The 17387-nt window shown below is 47.6% G+C and overlaps 1 protein-coding gene across 1 annotated transcript in view; it reads left to right on the top strand.

Annotated features, from left to right (window-relative positions):
• Positions 1 to 17387, top strand: part of ZC3H7A (zinc finger CCCH-type containing 7A) — a 183835-nt gene that overhangs the window by 119929 nt on the left and 46519 nt on the right. The window contains exons 16-17 of the mRNA XM_082262312.1: positions 4180 to 4361; positions 6595 to 6668. Coding sequence (XP_082118438.1) covers positions 4180 to 4361; positions 6595 to 6668 — 256 coding nt within the window. The remainder of the gene's footprint in view (positions 1 to 4179; positions 4362 to 6594; positions 6669 to 17387) is intronic.

Below are 17387 nucleotides of genomic sequence, written 5' to 3'. Positions count from 1 at the left end.
CACTTTCCTGGCTTATGCCTTTCCACAATTGCAGTTTCTCCCTCATCTACTTTGCAGGATTCAGGTGGAACGAACTCCAGTGATTCTAGTCACCAAATTTTGGCCCAGGACATCGTGAACACTGCGGCAGATGGTCCTTGGAACGACAAAACCTTCTTTCGCAAGGTCCAATCTTCCATACTTCTTTACAGTCACTAGCTTTAATGGCATGGCTGTTGAAGCTCAAGTCTCAAGAGACAGAGGCGTCTTTGATTCGGTCATTTCTACCTTTCTGAAGGCTAGGAAGGCAACTTCAAGGAACATTTTAACACAGGACAGGATCTTTTAGGGCTTAGTGCGAGAATGTTGTGGATTGCATCTTGGCTTTTCTCAAATTGGGAGATGATCTGAGATTTGTCTTTGAGTACAATCAAGGGTCAGATTTTGGCCTTTGCAGTCTTTTTTCAGAGGTTGATTGCTTCACATTCCTTGTTGCATGCGTTTGTGCGGGCTATCCCACGTATTGTTCCACCAGTCAGGGGGAACAATGTGGGATCTCAACTTGCTGTATTGAATGCATCCTGGATTTTCCTTAGTCCTTCTGATGTTGAAGGTTGTTTTTCTGGTTGTAATAACTTTGGCGAGAGCATTTCAGAATCAGCTGCCCTTTCTTGTAAGGAACCATTTCTGATGCTCCACACTGATAAGGTAGTTCTTCGGCTTCAGCCATCTTTCTTATCTAAGGTGGTTTCTTCTTTCCATCTCAGGATATTGTTTTTTCATCTCTTTGCCTTTAGCCGCAGACGCTGGGGTACAAGACTCTTCGCACTCTGGATGAGGTTTGTGTTATCAGACGTTTTCTGATGTCGATTGCCATAAATCAACAGTCAGATTCTGTTTTTGTGCCTTCTGAGGGTCTAGAAAAGGGTCATGCTGCTTCAAAGTCTATGATTCATTAATTCATTTGTCACCTTACTTCTCAAGCTAACAGTTAAAAAGGAAAAGTTCCACTTTCGGAGACAGCTCATTCTACCAGTAAATGTCGGTGCTTCCTGGGCTATTCGTCACCAAGCTTCAGTAGCTCACGTTTTTCTGAAGTTGCTACCTGGTCTGTGGTGCAAATGTTTTGTTTGGGGCCTGTTGTATTGTTGCCATGTTGCTCTCCCCTCATATTCAGTGCTTTTGGAAATCCCTGTCATTAGGATTCTGAAGACGCTCTATGTTCCATGATGATTGATAAAGAAATTGGAATTTTTGTTTTACCTATAAAATATTTTACTTGGAGTACATCACAGGTTGTGGGTTATGGCTCTGAAAACTGAGGTTTTGCCTAATAGGTATGTCTAAAAGGGGCCTTGCTGCCTGTACAATTACCTAAAAGTGGCATCGTAACCCTGTCTGATGGATTCTGAAGACACTCTGAGGTTGATTTACTAAAACTGGAGAGTGCAAAATCTGATGCAGAGAAACCAATTAGCTTCCAGGTTTTTTTTTTTATCAAAGCTTAATTGAACAAGCTGAAGTTAGAAGTTGATTGGCTACCATGCACAGCTGTACCAGATTTTGCACTCCAATTTTAGTAAATCAACCCCTTTTTGTCTGGTGATGTACTCCAAGAAAAGAATTTGACAGGTAAACCAAAAATCCTAATTTTGCTAGTAGTTTTTAATCATTTACATTGCAAATTGAAAATTAGATTTTTTTCCGCAAGGTGCCTGCACAAAAACTTTTGTGATGCAGTCTCCTACCATTACCAATTACAGGCAATTAAAGTTGCCAATTTTTTTTTAGTAGGGGCTGCCTGGTGTCTGTGTGTATTCATGTTGTTGGGAATACTGATTTCTATAAGGATATACTTGATATTTCTGCCCATCCATTTATGTGATGTAAATACTTCTACTAGGCAGCACATCTGGAAGGGTGGCACCACTTTCTTTGCTGGGTTGTAAAATGCATTGGTGTTACCTTCATCAGCATGCCTGCTGATTGGACAAAGTAGGGGCAGCAGCAGCAGATTAATAAGTATTAGGCCCCTTTCACACTTGTGTGACTTGGGACTGCAAAGTCACATTACAAGTCTTACCCCATGATTTCCAATGAGTACTATTCATATCTGTGTGACTTCAAAAAAGTCCCTGCACTACTTTGGTCTGACTTTGATGCGACCTCAAGATTACACAGGCATTGCTTCAAGTCACATCAAAGTCGAGTGACTTTCAGGTCGAACAAGTGTGAAAGGGGCCTTAGGCTGTGCTCATTCCTCCTGTCAGCATGTTCCTTGTCAGTTCGGGTGCAGGTGGCAGAGCCTGTCTGAGTGTTGGTGATACAGTATCTCACAAAAGTGAGTACACCCCTCACATTTTTGTAAATATTTTATTATATCTTTTTATGTGACAACACTGAAGAAATGACACTTTGCTACAATGTAGATTAGTGAGTGTACAGCTTGTATAACAGTGTCATTTTGCTGTCCCCTTTAAAATAACTCAACACACAGCCATTAATATCTAAACCACTGGCAACAAAAGTGAGTACACCACTAAGTCAAAATGTCCAAATTGGGCCCAAAGTTTCTATATTTTGTGTGGACACCATTATTTTCCAGCACTGCCTTATCCCTCTTGGACATGGAGTTCCCCAGAGCTGCACTGGAGTCCTCTTCCACTCCTCCATGATGACATCACAGAGCTGGTGGATGTTAGAGACCTTGCGCTCCTCCACCTTCCGTTTGAGGATGCCCCACAGATGCTCAGTAGGGTTTAGGTCTGGAGATTAGCTTGGCCAGTCCATCACCTTTACCCTCAGCTTCTTTAGATAGGCAGTGGTCATCTTGGAGCTGTGCTTGGGGTCGTTATCATGTTGGGATAATGCCCTTCCGCCCAGTCTCCGAAGGGAGGGGATCATGCTCTTCTTCAGTATGTCACAGTTGTTGTTGGCATTCATGGTTCCCTCAATGAAATGTAGCTCCCCAGTGTCGGCAGCACTCATGCAGCCCCAGACCATGACACTCCCACCACCATGCTTGACTGTAGGCAAGACACACTTGTCTTTGTACTCCATCTGAACCAAATAAGTTTATCGTGCCACAGATCAGTTTCAGGGTCTTGGCAATCTTCTTATAGCCTAGGCCATCTTTATTTAGAGCAACAATTCTTTATTTTAGAGCCTAAGAGAGTTCTTTGCCATGTACTCTGAACCAAATAAGTTTATCTTGGTCTCATCAGACAACAGGACATTGTTTCAATAATCCATGTCCTTAATCTGCTTGTCTTCAACAACCTGTTTGCAGGCTTTCTTGTGCATCATCTTTAGAAGAGGCTGCGTTCTGGGATGACAGCCATGCAGACCAATTTGATGCAGCGTGCGGCATATGGTCTGAACACTAACAGCCTGATACCCCCACCCCTTCAACCTCTGCAGCAATGCTGACAGCACTCATACGTCTATTTCCCAAAGACAACCTCTGAATAAGATGCTGAGCACGTGCACTCAATTTCTTTGGTCGACCATGGCGAGGCCTGTTCTGAGTGGAACCTGTCCTGTTAAACCGCTGTATGCTCTTGGCCACCGTGCTGCAGCTCAGTTTTAGATTTTTGGCAATATTCTTATAGCCTAAGCCATCTTTATGTAGAGCAACAATTCTTTTTTTTTCAGATCCTCAGAGAGTTCTTTGCCATGAGGTGCCATGTTGAACTTCCAGTGACCAGTATGAGAGAGCGATAACACCAAATTTAACACACCTGCTCCCCATTCACACCTGAGAACTTGTAACACTAACGAGTCACATGACACCGGGGAGGGAAATGGCTAATTGGGCCAAATTTTGGCATTTTCACTTATTGGTGTACTCACTTTTGTTGCCATCGGTTTAGACATTAATGGCTGTGTGTTGATTTATTTGGAGGGGACAGCAAATTTACACTGTTCTACAAACTGTACACTCACCACTTTACATTGTAGCGAAGTGTCATTTCTTCAGTGTTGTCACATGAAAAGATATAAAATATTTATAAAAATGTGAGGGGTGTACTTACTTTTGTGAGATACTGTAGAAGGCTAATTTTAAGACCAATTTGAGTATTTAAGCTAGTTGTATGTAAACATTTCTAATATTTCTTGATATTTTATATATTTGTCTGAACTTCAACTGTAAAAAAAAAAAAAAAGATTTTACAATTAATTTCTGTTTTAATTCTGCAGATGCCTTGTTCACATGTTCAAAGACACAGTTGTAAAGTACTGCAAGATACGTCCTTTCAACAATCTGCTTGCCCTTGATCTTTGTCGTCATGAGGTTCGCTATGGCTGCTTAAGAGAAGATGAATGCTTCTATGCTCATAGCTTGGTGGAACTCAGGGTCTGGGTCATACAGAGTGAAACAGGTGGGACAAGTTGCTTCAAGAAATGTCAATATTGCTTTGCTTCAGTTAAGGCCCCGTTCACACTGGGGCGAGGCTACTTGCCAGGGCGACCTCATAGGTCGCGGCGCGCTGCTTGCACCGCGACCTCGGAGCGGCCAGCACGGACTTCATAACATTGAAGTCTATGCAGGTCGCTCCGGGTCACCCCAAAGAAGCTCCGGACCCTTTTTCTAAGTCGGAGCGACTTGTGTCGCTCCTATTAGAACGGGTCCGCAGCTTCTCTATGGAAGGCGACCTGTCAGGCGACCAGGTCGCCCCAGTGTGAACGGGGGCTAAAGCATTTGTTACCCCAAAACATCATATTCCTGATATGTGCCTGCTGTACCATGGACTTGTATGATAAAGTATACTGTTCTCTTTGTATGCTTCCTTAATGTGACATCACTGGTGTTCCTGCCAGTCTGTCTTCTTTCCTACTAAAAACTGACCACACTAAGCAGGAGAGCACACTGTGGTCAGTTCTCTAGCTATGCTAGAAACTCAAAGTTCTCTCCTCCAATGATCAGACTTGTCCTGAATCAGCCCTGCTGCGCAGCCATTCACTTAGAAGCTTAGTGTGCTGCTTTTTCTCTCCCCCCTATCTCTTAAAGTGTTACTAAACCCACAACAGTAAAACCAGTTTGTATATGCAGTAAAGCATGCTTGTTCTACTCACTGTGGAACCTAAGGGGTTAACCCTCTGCATTGTGTAAAAAGGCTGTTTGTTCCGATCTTTTCTGATCCTCCCCTTCTTCCACTGACCCCAAAACAGGTCCAGATAAGACCAAGTCTATGGAGCCAGTCTGCAAATGCTTAGTTTGGTGTGTATTGCTAGAGAGTTTTTTTTTTTCTTCGGAGAGTGCATGTGATTGACAGAGGGTTAGGGGTCCTGGATCCTACTAGGACAGCTCAGTGCAGTATGAAAACTCCTCCTACAAGCAATACCAGGAACTAATAAAAGTCACAGGACTGCCAATTTTTTGTTTGGGGCCTGTTGTATTACTCATCCCTCATATTCAGTGCTTTTCTGAAGACCTTCTGTGTTCCATGATGTATGGTAAAGTAATTAGAATTTTTGTTTTACCTATAAAATATTTTACTTGAAGTACATGGAGTACTGCTGATGGGAAAAGGTATATATCACATTCTCTCAGTTCTCAGCTGCTTAAAGTGGAGTTCCACCCATTTTCGTAACTTTAGCTGTATGTAATCCCCTTTAAAACGACTTTTACCAATGGAAACTTTTTTTTTTGCTCGTAAATACCTTATTTTCTGGTTTATTCCTCCTCTCCTCACTTCCGGGTCCGATCAGCGATGACGTCATTCGGCGATTCGTGATGTGTGCTGGGATGTATTCCATGGCAGAAATCTCGCAGTATTACCAGGAGCTGAGCTTGTATTGTGTGTATTCAGGCCGTTCTCTGCCCCGCATCCGCCCCGCCTCCTCTCAGTGAGTTGTACTTTATGTATTGTATTCAGGCCATTCTCTGCCCCGCCTCCGCTCAGCCTCCTCTCAGTGCGTTGTACTTTATGTATTGTATTAAGGCTGTGCTCTGCCCCGCCTCCTCTCAGTGAGCTCAGTGAGGAGGAGGCGGGGCAGAGAACGGTCTGAATACAATACATACAGTACAACTCACTGAGTGGAGGCGGGGCGGAGGCGGGGCAGGTCACGGCCTGAATACACACAGTACAGCTCAGCTCCTGGTAATACTGCGATATTTCTGGCATGGAATACATCCCAGGAGACACTGTGAATCGCCGAATGACGTCATCGCCGATCGGACCCGGAAGTGAGGAGAGGAGGAATAAACCAGAAAATAAGGTATTTACTAGCAAAAAAAAAAAAAGTTTCCATTGGTAAAAGTCGTTTTAAAGGGGATTACATACAGCTATGTAATCCAACTTATTAAAAATGGGTGGAACTCCGCTTTAAAGAGTTACTAAACCCAGGAGCCTGCATTCACTATATCTGGTCTCCCACAGTACACAGAACATGGAAATGCAACTATTTTAGTAACTCTTTAAGCAGCTGAGAACTTTGAGAATGTGATGACTTATAATAAAAAGGGGGGAAAAAAAAGTATTTATAATGTATTTTTATATCTATACAAAGTTTTTTTGCCTTTCATTTCTATTTGTAACTGAATGGGTTGTTTACAATGTGATAGTTTACAATCACTTTAACTCTCTTGTAACGTTGTTTCTGTTTATTTAGGAATTACATTTGAAGAAATTGTGCAAGAATCTCAGAAATATTGGGCAAATGAGTCCAGTGCACATACGCCTCAGGTACATTTTTGGATTATTGTTACAATTACTAATCTACAGGTAAACATTGGGCTTGATTTACTAAAACTGGAGAGGGAAACATCTGGTGCAGCTGTGCATGTTAGCCAATCAGCTTCTAACTTCAGCTTGTTTATTTAAGCTTTGACAAACATGCATGCAGAGGTGCACTAGATTTTGCACGCTCCAGTTTTAGGTAATCAACCCCATTGCGTATGGTTACGATATATATATATATTGTATTTAAGCAGTGGGGGTATTGTCCAGGTGCTAATTATTAATTACAGAATAAACACTTATAAACTGATATCTTTTATCTTCAAGAATCTACCTTTTATATGTACCCAACCCATCACCAAACAGGCCTTTAGCACAATCAAAATCTAAATATGCTTGAAGTCACTCAAACATTTTCAATTTCCGCTTTTCTTTGCAAAAAAAATTCTGTCTCCTGTTATGTGTTATTTTTGGACAGTTATCCCAGTGGCAGTTTTTTTTTTTTTTTTGTAGTTGGTTCTTCGATTTCCTAGTAAAAGCTATTTGCTGATAAGGTACATCTTAGTAGCTACTTCCTTCCAAAGCAAGAGGTTTTTTTTTCTGCTAGGATACAGTATATAATATATTAAATTGCTGGTAATACTATTCATTTTTACTAAACTAAGAGAAATATTAAAATAGAAACTACTTGGGTAACTAATCTGAAGTAATATGAAAAATATATATTCGATGTGGAAGTGAAGTGCATTAATGCTGACCTCTAGTTAAACAGCTAAATACACAGACAAAATACATATATGAGAGCTATTTAACCTGCCAAATGGTTTGTTTTTCTTTCCATCCAGCTCTGGGATTTACATGGTTCTGCCACATCAAGCAGCCTTGCCAGCAAGGGGCTAAGACCTGATCTTTCTCTGCTTAGGGCTTGTTTCACACCAGATGCAGTCCAGTGCATTTTTATTCTCCATCAAAAACGCATGCACGGTGTTAATGCTCATTGCTCCAGACTGGCTCTGACCAATATAGTACGCAAAAACAATTCATGCTTCTGCACTTTCTTCTATTCATAATCACCTTCCTCAATAGCAACTGTGTAAATTTACTGTTTGAATAATAGACATATATCACTTGAATACACACCAACAAAGAAAATCAAATGCTTGTGCTTCACAACTTCAAAAGTGCACCCTCGGTGACTCAGATTCACTCACCAGATTTTTTTGACCTCGTATTACAAGATAGTCAAAAAATGCTGTATAATGATGCTTGATGAACAGGAAGATGACTTCCTGTTTCTTTTAAATTTTCCTTAAGGTTCCATTAGGTAATGCACAAAGAGTCCATAGCGCAACAGTGCAGCTTTATAAAAACTGTTAAAAACAAGGAATACCCACAAGGCAAGTTCTGTGCCCAGCAGTCAGGATTGACAGCCTGCAAAATATTTTTAGCACCACAACACTTGTCCAATTTCAAAATCCAAAGCATACGAACCACTCACACGTATGTCAGTGCCACAGTACCTTGCTCTTTCCAAAGGGTTTCATCACAATGGATGTCATCAGGACCGAACGCTTCTAATGCCATCCTGTTGTGAGTACTATTTAGACTTACACTGATGTTTTCAAAAAGCAACATTGTGGTGCTATGAGCCCTTTCCCTGCCCTCTAAAAAGCAATCCAGAGCTGTTGCCTGTGTCTTTTCTCTCTCTGCTATCCAGAGATAAAATAAAATAAAAACTAATAGTGCTCTTTCTTTAAAATGTTTATTAAAGGTAAAAATATAAAAGCTCAAGTTAAAAGGTGCACCAAAGCTGTGCAAAAGGATAAAAACTCATCCAGAGCCTGTTTCTGTCTCCTTCAATCTTCTCAGCAGCTCTCACAGCATTTCCCTTAAAAAAGAAAGGCGCTGTATGGACCAGGTCCCACCGTGCAAGGCGAGTGTCCATCCTAATCTTATTTGGGAAAAGAACACAAATTCTATGATGGGACCTGGTTACCATAGGTCCGTACTGCACCTTTCCCCTGTAAGGGAAATGCTGTGAGAGCTCCTGAAAATATTAAAGGAGATGACAGGCTCTGAATGTTTTTATCCTGATATTTTTACCCTTAATTAAACAATTAGTTTTTATTTTATCTTTTTGAAGAATATATCTGTGCCTACCTGTGGGATGAAGGAGATGGAGTTGTGTTATTGCAGCCCTCCTTTAAAGGGAAGGGGTACTAACAGGAGATACTATGCAGTGGAGGAGACCAGGTGGTGCTATTAGATATATATCCCCTTAAAGAGGAAAGGCGCAGTATAGAGCTATGGTAACCAGGTCCCACCGTGCATAGCGGGGTCCAGCTTATTATTATAGTGGGAAAGGAACACAAATAGGGGTGTGGGTCAATATTTCTCTTTCGTTCATTTACGGACACAGCTTCATATCTTCATTGACCGATGGGTTATGCTGCTGTTCTTAGGAGTAGGGCACTAGGCGGAAAAGGGTTAAAAAAGCTTGACTACGCCTATAGGACAGTCCCAGGGGATATATTCCCACTTCCTGCCATAGGATCTCAGTTTTTTTCTGCCTAGTCAGGAGTAAGGACCTAGCTCCTTGCTGGGATCTATGGGCCTGGCATTTTTTCCTTTTTTTTTTTTTTAAACTGAACTTTTTTCCTTTTGTTCTTTTTCTACAATCAAGTCTGTTCCCTATAAGAACTACAATCAACTCCTGGACTGGGTGACGCACTGGATAGCCTAGATTCTTATGGTCTCCCCAATCTGTCCAGCGAGCGCGTGCAGCCTGCAGCTCCGCGCTAGGTTGCCCGCGACATAGCCCCACAGGACGGGGGTTGGCCTGCAAGTGAAACATCTTGTGAGGACGCACATGACCTGGTTGCGGCCTGAGTCGCAGCATACCTCTGGCCCACCAGCACCCCCTGTTCCAAGATGGGGAGGTGATCTGCCTGAAGTGGTGCCCGCCCGATCCAAAGGTGCAGTGATTAGTGTCCCCCCTCTCCCTTGGGAATATTTAGGGTGGACGCAGGCCCTTCCCCAAGCCGGTAGGCCTCCCATAGGTCCTTCCTACCCAGATGCACCCCCCCCCCCTTCCCTCACTAGTGCACTAGACACCCCCCCCCCCCCCCGCTCCCATTCGGGAATGAGTGAGAAATGTTACTGTTTTAAACTGTTGATTTTTTCTCTCTGTGGTGTTGGTGAGCTGTGGCTGAAAGGGGAGGGGAGGCGCGCGCTGACAGCATGTCCACTTGCCTTTGTGTGGTATTTGTCCTGGGGTGGGGGGTCCCTGTATAGGCCGCCTTGCTGGTTTCAGTACCTCAAGGGTCCCTGTGGGCCCCAACAATCGCGCGCCTCGCCGTGGGGCGCCGCCATATTCCAGTGGCCGCATACATGAGATCGGACGGCCATGTTTTTGGTGGTTCCTATACAGTACATGCGGTGGCCATTTTCTTAAAGCCAGAATGGAGCGGTGCTCGGCGGAGGGACCTCTAGTGACAGCTCAGCTGTTTCCTCTTCCCTTTTGATTTGCGTGCAGAAGGCTGCTGGTGGTGAGTTACTGGAGCGGTATTTCTCCCTTTTTCTGCTATAACAGCGCTGCTTGGACCTGTAGTGCCATCTGTGCAGCGGTGGGGGCCTTTTCATCTCGTTTTTACAGTTTTTACATTACTTTTGCTGGCGGTCCCCAGGGTATCTTGGAGCCCCTGGAGCACGTTTCACCACCTGACCCACTCAGGTGGTGACCCACTCAGGTCTCCGTCTGCCCTGGCGGCAATGACAAGTGGACATGGCTCTACAAAAGAGACCTAGTAAAAAGCGCCCTCCACCTTCACCTGCTTCCTGAGATTCTGAGGCTGATTTGGCCACTACGGACGCGAGTCACCCCATAGTGTCTGTGTCCACCCACTTAGAACACTCTGACAGTGAGGATGATTCCTCTTCCACTACATCTGCGCAAGAAAAGGTGCTTGTGGAGGCACTGATTGTATCAGTGCGGGAAACTTTAAAAATGGAGGACACAGCTAATGCTGCGTCGGCCGCGCCAGTGCAATTTGGCACCCGCAGACCATCCAAGGTGACTAAGGTGTTCCCCCATTCCTGCCTATTTTGACAAGATTGTTGCTTATCAGTGGGGTTCCCCGAAACGCATGGTTGGGATACCTCTTAAAGACACTGACATTTCCTCCATTGCTACCAGTGGAGGACACTCTATCCTCTAAAGACCCTGTAGATAGGAAGGCTGAATCTCTGGTCCGCTATCTTTTTACTGTGGCAGGTTCAATCTTGAGGCCGATGTTTGCCATAACCTTGGTCTTCTAGACTTTAACGGAATGGGCAAAGCTTTTGCGTCAGGATTTCGAAGGGGGTCAGCATCCTCCATAGCTAGCGGACCAGTTGATGCAGGGGCTACAGTAAATTTGTGATGCCTCCCTGGACGCGGCCCCCTTAGCCTGCAGGGTGTCGGTGACAGCGGTGACTATGTGCCGCATAATCTGGTTGAAATGCTGGTCTGCGGACCAGGCCTCCAAAAAGGTGCTGACGGATCTCCTCTTCATGGGGGACCGCTTGTTCAGACCTTCCATGGAAGAGATCATAAAAGGTTTAATGGGAGGCAAGAGCACCCTGCTCCCGCAGGTTCCAAAGAGCAGAAAGCCTCGCCGCAAACGTGGTCCTGTTTTCTCGACCCACAAGGGGCCCTTTCGTCCTGCAGGGTCGCAGGACAAAAGGTTCTAAATCCTCCCTTACCTTCTGTGGAGGTTCCAAGAGACCCTTGGTTAGTAAGTCTGAAGCAGGCTCCACTAGCCCCGCAGACAAGCCCTCTTCTGCCTGAAGGGACGCCCTCATCCGTACATGGGGCGGGGGGGGGGGGTGTCATTGCTTCTTTCCGGACCAGTGGACCTTTTTCGTTCAAGACAAATGAGTCCACAAGTTGGTCCGGTTACAAGATCAAGTTTCGGTCCTTGCCCCCGGCAAGGTTCTTTCCATCCAGCCTGCGTCTGTCCCCGGATCAGCTCCAGTGCCTTCTTGGGGCGGTCAGGATCTGCTGTCACAAGGAGTCATTGTACCAGTCCCAGAGTCGGAACGTTGTCAGGGGTTTTATTCAAGCCTATTTACGGCTCCCAGGAAGGAGGGCAAGGTCCGTCCAATCTTGGACATCAATACCCTAAACCGATTTGTGCGGGTTCAGAAATTCAGAATGGAGTCCGTTCACACAGTAGTGGCTTCCCTTTATCAAGGGGATTTTCTGGCCTCTAAAGATATCGAGAACGCTTACCTCCATATCCCAATATATGTTGGGCATCAGTGTTTTCTCTTACGTCCTCCGACAGTCGCCGCCTCTTCATATTCGTCACATATGGGGTATTAGACTTTGCTCCGAAGGAGCAGCTAGGCAACAGAATATGTTAACATTAAAGCTTTTAACATATCCCACCCTCAAGGGGTGGTCCCCTCAGTCAATACCCTCCTACTTCCTGCAACCATATCTCAGTTTCAATGTCTAGCTTGTCAGGAGTGGCTGGCTCTCTCTGTGCTGGGGCTTTGTGCCCCAGACTCTTTCTTCTTTTTTGATTTTTTGTTTGAGTTTTCTCTCTACCTTTACTTAGCTGTTCTTTTTGTCAGCATTAGTTAGTTCTTCTGATGAAGAGGATCATGCGGGCTGGGTCTCGGGCTGATCCCCCTGGTCGCAGGTCGTGGGTCAGTGGCTTTCCAGCCTGCCATCGAGCGTTCAGCCAGGTAACGCTCCTGGCACAGTGAACGACCCATCCCTGTTCGGTGCAGGGATGATTGGTGAGGTGGCTACCTCACTGGACGCTGTGCGGTTTCTTAACCCCCATTTTGTGCGTCTTGTATGCGACTCTCCCTGCCTCATGTGCAGCGGCTTGTTCGCCTGTGCGGGTCCCCCACGCCATTGTGAGGTAAGTGTATCTATGTGGGGACCTGTCTGTCTGGGGGGGTGTCAGTCTGGGACTGTGTAACCTGCCTCTGTTCTCACTGTTTGTCTCCCTATCACTCGGCTGCATGCTGTGGGCTGCAAGGGGGGGGGAGCTGTGTGACACTATGTGTGTCAGCTTTGTCAGTGTGAGAATCTGTGTGCTGTGGGGCATGTTTTGTGGCATGTTTGGGCACTATACAGCGATCGCTGCGGCGATCTACCATGTTTTTTATATATGGCTAAATGTGTGCATTACTGTACTGTGGAGCGGCGGTTTCGGCGCCAAACGGCGCCATTTTGCCTACACTCGCTCCGGCCGCATGTTCTACATGCATGGCGGCCATTTTCTTGTAGCCTCCCATAGGCTTTAATAGAGCGCCCTGGTCACATCACTTCCTCTTCTCCTGGGTACACCGATCGAGGCAGCAGCAGCGGCGAGGGTCTCCTCAGGTTATATCCTTCTTATCCATTGCCTGTGTCAGTTTTATTGTCCCTGTGGGGGTCTCATTGTGCTTGTGTGTGGTGCGGTGGGCTGCGCTCGCCGCGCTTGTTAAAGGGGCAGTTAACCCTTTATTATCCGGCATTTTGATATTGGGGCAATGGATTCTCAGGAGGGCAAATTTCCTACCGCCTTGGTGGATAGCCAGGGGACCGCTGTTTCCCCCCCAGGGGGGGATTTAGCCACTATTGTGGCTGGCCTTGCTGCTCAGGTGCAGATGCTGGTGGCTGCTCAATCTACCAAGAGACCCAGAGTTTCTCTTTCCTCTGAGTCTGAGGGTGAAGGTGATGGGGCTGTTATGGCGGGGGTCTCCTTATCGGGGTCCCGCTCCTCCCTGGATCTAGTGGGGTCCGAGGTGGAGGCTGAAGTTCAAGGGGTTGATAATTCTCCCCCTGGCTCGCCTGAAGAGCTTGCAATCATGGATGAATTGATTGCTTCCATAAAACAAACGCTGCGTTTGCAGGATGAAGTGTGTCCCCCGCTGCCTTGGCGGCTTATGGGACGCAGAGAAAACGCAGGACGCCGCAGGTTTTTCCCTGCAATGATGATTTTCAGCGCGCTGTTAAGGAACAATGGCGCAATCTACGCAAACCTTTTGCTGTGCCAAGTAGGTTCAAGCTGCGTTATCCTTTCTCGCCTTTCACTGATGAACGGTGGTGTGTGCCACCCCCGGGGGATCACGCAATTGCGGTTTTAAACAAATCTACTGCGATTCCTGCAGAGGATTCCCCGGTGTTCCGTGATGCCACGGATAGGAGATTGGAGTCTCTTGCCCGTCATACTTACTCTATTACGGGTTCTATGCTTAAGGCTCTGTTTGCCTCTCTCATGGCGGCCCAGGCTGTCGCAAGTTGGACGCAGATGCTTAGGCGCGTCCTAGTGGCCGATTCGGCCTCGCCGGCGACCCTGGATATGGTGGATCAAATCCACCAGGGTGTCATGTATCTGTGTGATGCAGACTTGGACTTAGTCCTGTTGGCTGCACGTGTGCACAGCGTGGCGGTGTTGTCTCGCCGCCTGGTTTGGTTGAAATGTTGGTCGGTGGACCAATCTTCACGTAAGACCTTAGCCAATCTGCCTTACGATGGGTCTCGCCTTTTTGGGGAGTCCTTGGATGTGTTGATTAAGGGGATCCCCGGAGGTAAGAGCACTCTCTTGCCCCATTTCCCCAAGGCTAAGGGGGCTTCTGGGAAGAAGCATGCTAATTTTCGGCCCCCTCAGGGGTCCTTTCGTGCCTTTCGGTCGCACTACAAGGGCAAACCGTTCAAAGGTCAAGGCTCTCAAAAGAAGCCCTGGTCTGGGAAACAGAAGTCCGGTCAGTCCGGATCCGCAGCCCATAACAGTGCGGCCTGAAGGGGCGCCCTCACCCAGTTTTGGGGTGGGGGGACGCTTGCTTGGTTTTCTTCAACCCTGGTTGGCCCACGTGCGGGACAGATGGGTTCAGGAGATCGTTCGATCTGGTTACAAGATCGAGTTTCTCTCTCGGCCGGAGAGCAGATTTTTTCCCTCAAATCTTCAGCTGTCTCCGGAGCGTTTACGGGACCTGCACCTGGCGGTGCGGGACCTGAGGGCTCAGGGAGTGGTGGTTCCGACCTCATCGGGACAGATTTCGGGGGTTTTATTCCAATCTGTTCACCGTGCCCAGGAAGGAGGGCAAGGTTCCTCCAATTCTGGACTTGAAGGCTCTGATCCGCTCTGTGCGGGTTCGCAAGTTCCGCATGGAATCCCTGCGGTCGATGGTGGCTGCCCTGGTTCCGGGGGAATTCATGGCCTCCATCGATTTGAAGGATGCGTATCTTCACATCCCCATTTTCGAGGGTCACCAGCGGTACCTTCGATTCGCCATTGCGGAGGATCACTACCAGTTCGTGGCGTTGCCTTTTGGTCTCGCCTCGGCTCCGCGGGTTTTCACCAAGGTGCTTGCACCGGTTCTGGCATTATTGAGAGCCCAGGGCATTTCTGTCCTGGGGTATCTGGACGACATTCTGGTTCGGTCTGCGACCAGCCAGGGTCTGGAGGAGGACCTGTCTGTCACTATGCAAACTCTGCAGGAGTTTGGTTGGACGATAAATTTTCCAAAGTCGACACTGAGTCCGTCGGTTCGTCTTCCCTACCTGGGAATGATCCTGGACTCGGTGCAGGCGAAGGTCTTCCTGCCGGAAGACAAACTCAGAACTCTTCAGGAGGAAGTCAGGTCCCTCCGGGACGTTCCGCTCTCGTCTCTGCGGACGTGCATGAGATGTCTGGGATTGATGGTCTCGGCCTTCGAGGCGATTCCCTTCGCCCAGTTTCACACGCGGGGTCTCCAAGCGGAGATCCTGTCCATGTGGGACGGGCGACCTCAATCTCTGGATCTTCAAATCTCGTTGAGTCATCGCACCAGAAGAAACCTTCTGTGGTGGCTCCAGTCCCCGATGGTGTCCGGGGGCAAGTCGTTTCGTCCTATCTCGTGGACGGTGATCACCACGGATGCCAGCCTGTCGGGCTGGGGTGGTGTTCTGGGCGTTCTGTCCGCCCAGGGAACTTGGTCGGAGGAGGAATCCTCCCTTCCGATCAACATTCTGGAATTGCGTGCGCTAAATCTCTGTCTTCATCGATGGACGGACCGGCTGCAGGGCTGCCCGGTTCGGGTGCAGACGGACAATGCCACGGCGGTGGCCTACATCAACCACCAAGGGGGCACCAGGAGTGCCCGAGCGGCTCGAGAAGTGGCCGACATTCTGACTTGGGCCGAGACTCATGTCCCGGCAATAACGGCGGTGCACATTCCGGGGGTGGAGAACTGGCAGGCGGACTATCTGAGTCGCCAGACCCTGGATCAGGGGGAATGGTCTCTCCACCCGGCTGTCTTCCAGATGTTGTGCGCGAAGTGGGGTCTTCCAGATGTGGACCTGTTCGCGTCTCGTCTCAACAACAAGGTGGGGGTTACAATCGGAACGCAGCACGGTGATTCTTGTGGCGCCGGACTGGCCTCGCCGGTCCTGGTACGCAGACCTCGTGAATCTGGCGGTCAACGCCCCGTGGCGTCTACCTCTTGGAGACGATCTCCTGTCTCAAGGGCCGATATACCATCCTGCTTTACAGTCGCTGGCTTTGACGGCCTGGCTGTTGAGACCGAGGTCCTGAAGGAGAAGGGTCTCTCCCCGGAGGTCGTTCATACCTTGATCAACGCGAGGAAGTCTTCCTCGGGGAAGGTTTACTACCGTACTTGGAAGGCCTATTTTGCCTGGTGTGAGTCCAGGGGGTTTTCACCCCGCACGTACTCGGTTTCCCGAGTGTTGTCCTTCCTTCAAACAGGTGTCGATCAGCGTTTGGCGCTGGCTACGATAAAGGGTCAGGTGTCTGCGCTGGCCGTTCTGTTTCAACGTCCCGTGGCTTCCAACTCCTTGGTTGGCACTTTTGTTCAGGGAGTGCGGCATCTGGTTCCTCCTAGGAGGGATCCTCTGCCCCCTTGGGACTTGAATCTCGTTTTATCTGTGTTACAACGTGCTCCTTTTGAACAGATCAGGGAGATCTCGTTGTCTATGTTGTCCAAGAAGGTCGCCTTTTTGGTTGCGATCACTTCGGCTCGCAGAGTGTCGGAGCTGGCGGCTTTGTCCTGCAAGTCTCCGTATCTGGTTGTTCATTTGGATAAGGTGGTCTTGCGACCTAATCCTTCTTTTCTTCCGAAGCGAGTTTCGGAATTCCATCTTAATGAGGATATTGTCTTGCCTTCGCTGTGCGCGAAGCCTAAACATCCACAGGAGGTGAGGCTACATTCTTTGGATGTTGTTCGGGCGATAAGGGTTTACCTTAAATCGACTGAGTCTTTTCGAAAGACGGACTCCTTGTTTCTCAAGGTCTTCCAGAGGGTCCTCGGAAGGGCATGGCGGCGTCGGCTTCTACCATCGCCAAATGGATCAGGCAGACCATTGAACAGGCCTATGCCTTGCAGGGGAAGGTTCCCCCTGTGCCTGTGAAGGCGCACTCTACTAGATCTCTGAGTACGTCTTGGGCCTGTCGTCATGGGGCTTCTGTAGCCCAGGTGTGTAAGGCGGCGACCTGGTCGACCGTGCACACTTTCACAAAATTCTACAAAGTAGATGTTCAGGCATCGGCGGATGCTTCCTTTGGCCGCAAGGTTCTTAGTGCGGCAATTCCCTAGGGTCCCTTGTTGGGGGTTGGGATAAGTTTTTTATCCCCTGGTTCTTTGTCTTTTCCTGGGTTGTTGCTCCTGTTGAGCAATTATTTTTTCCTGTAGCCCAGCTGGTTTCCTTCCTTTGGTAAGGTTCCTTTCTTTGATGCGGAGACTGCG

This window comes from Pelophylax lessonae, assembly GCF_965119305.1.
Source record: "Pelophylax lessonae genome assembly, chromosome: 6".
NCBI classification, from domain to species: Eukaryota; Metazoa; Chordata; class Amphibia; order Anura; family Ranidae; genus Pelophylax; species Pelophylax lessonae.
Note: the sequence above shows the minus strand (reverse complement) of the source record. Positions and strands in the feature narration are given on the sequence as shown.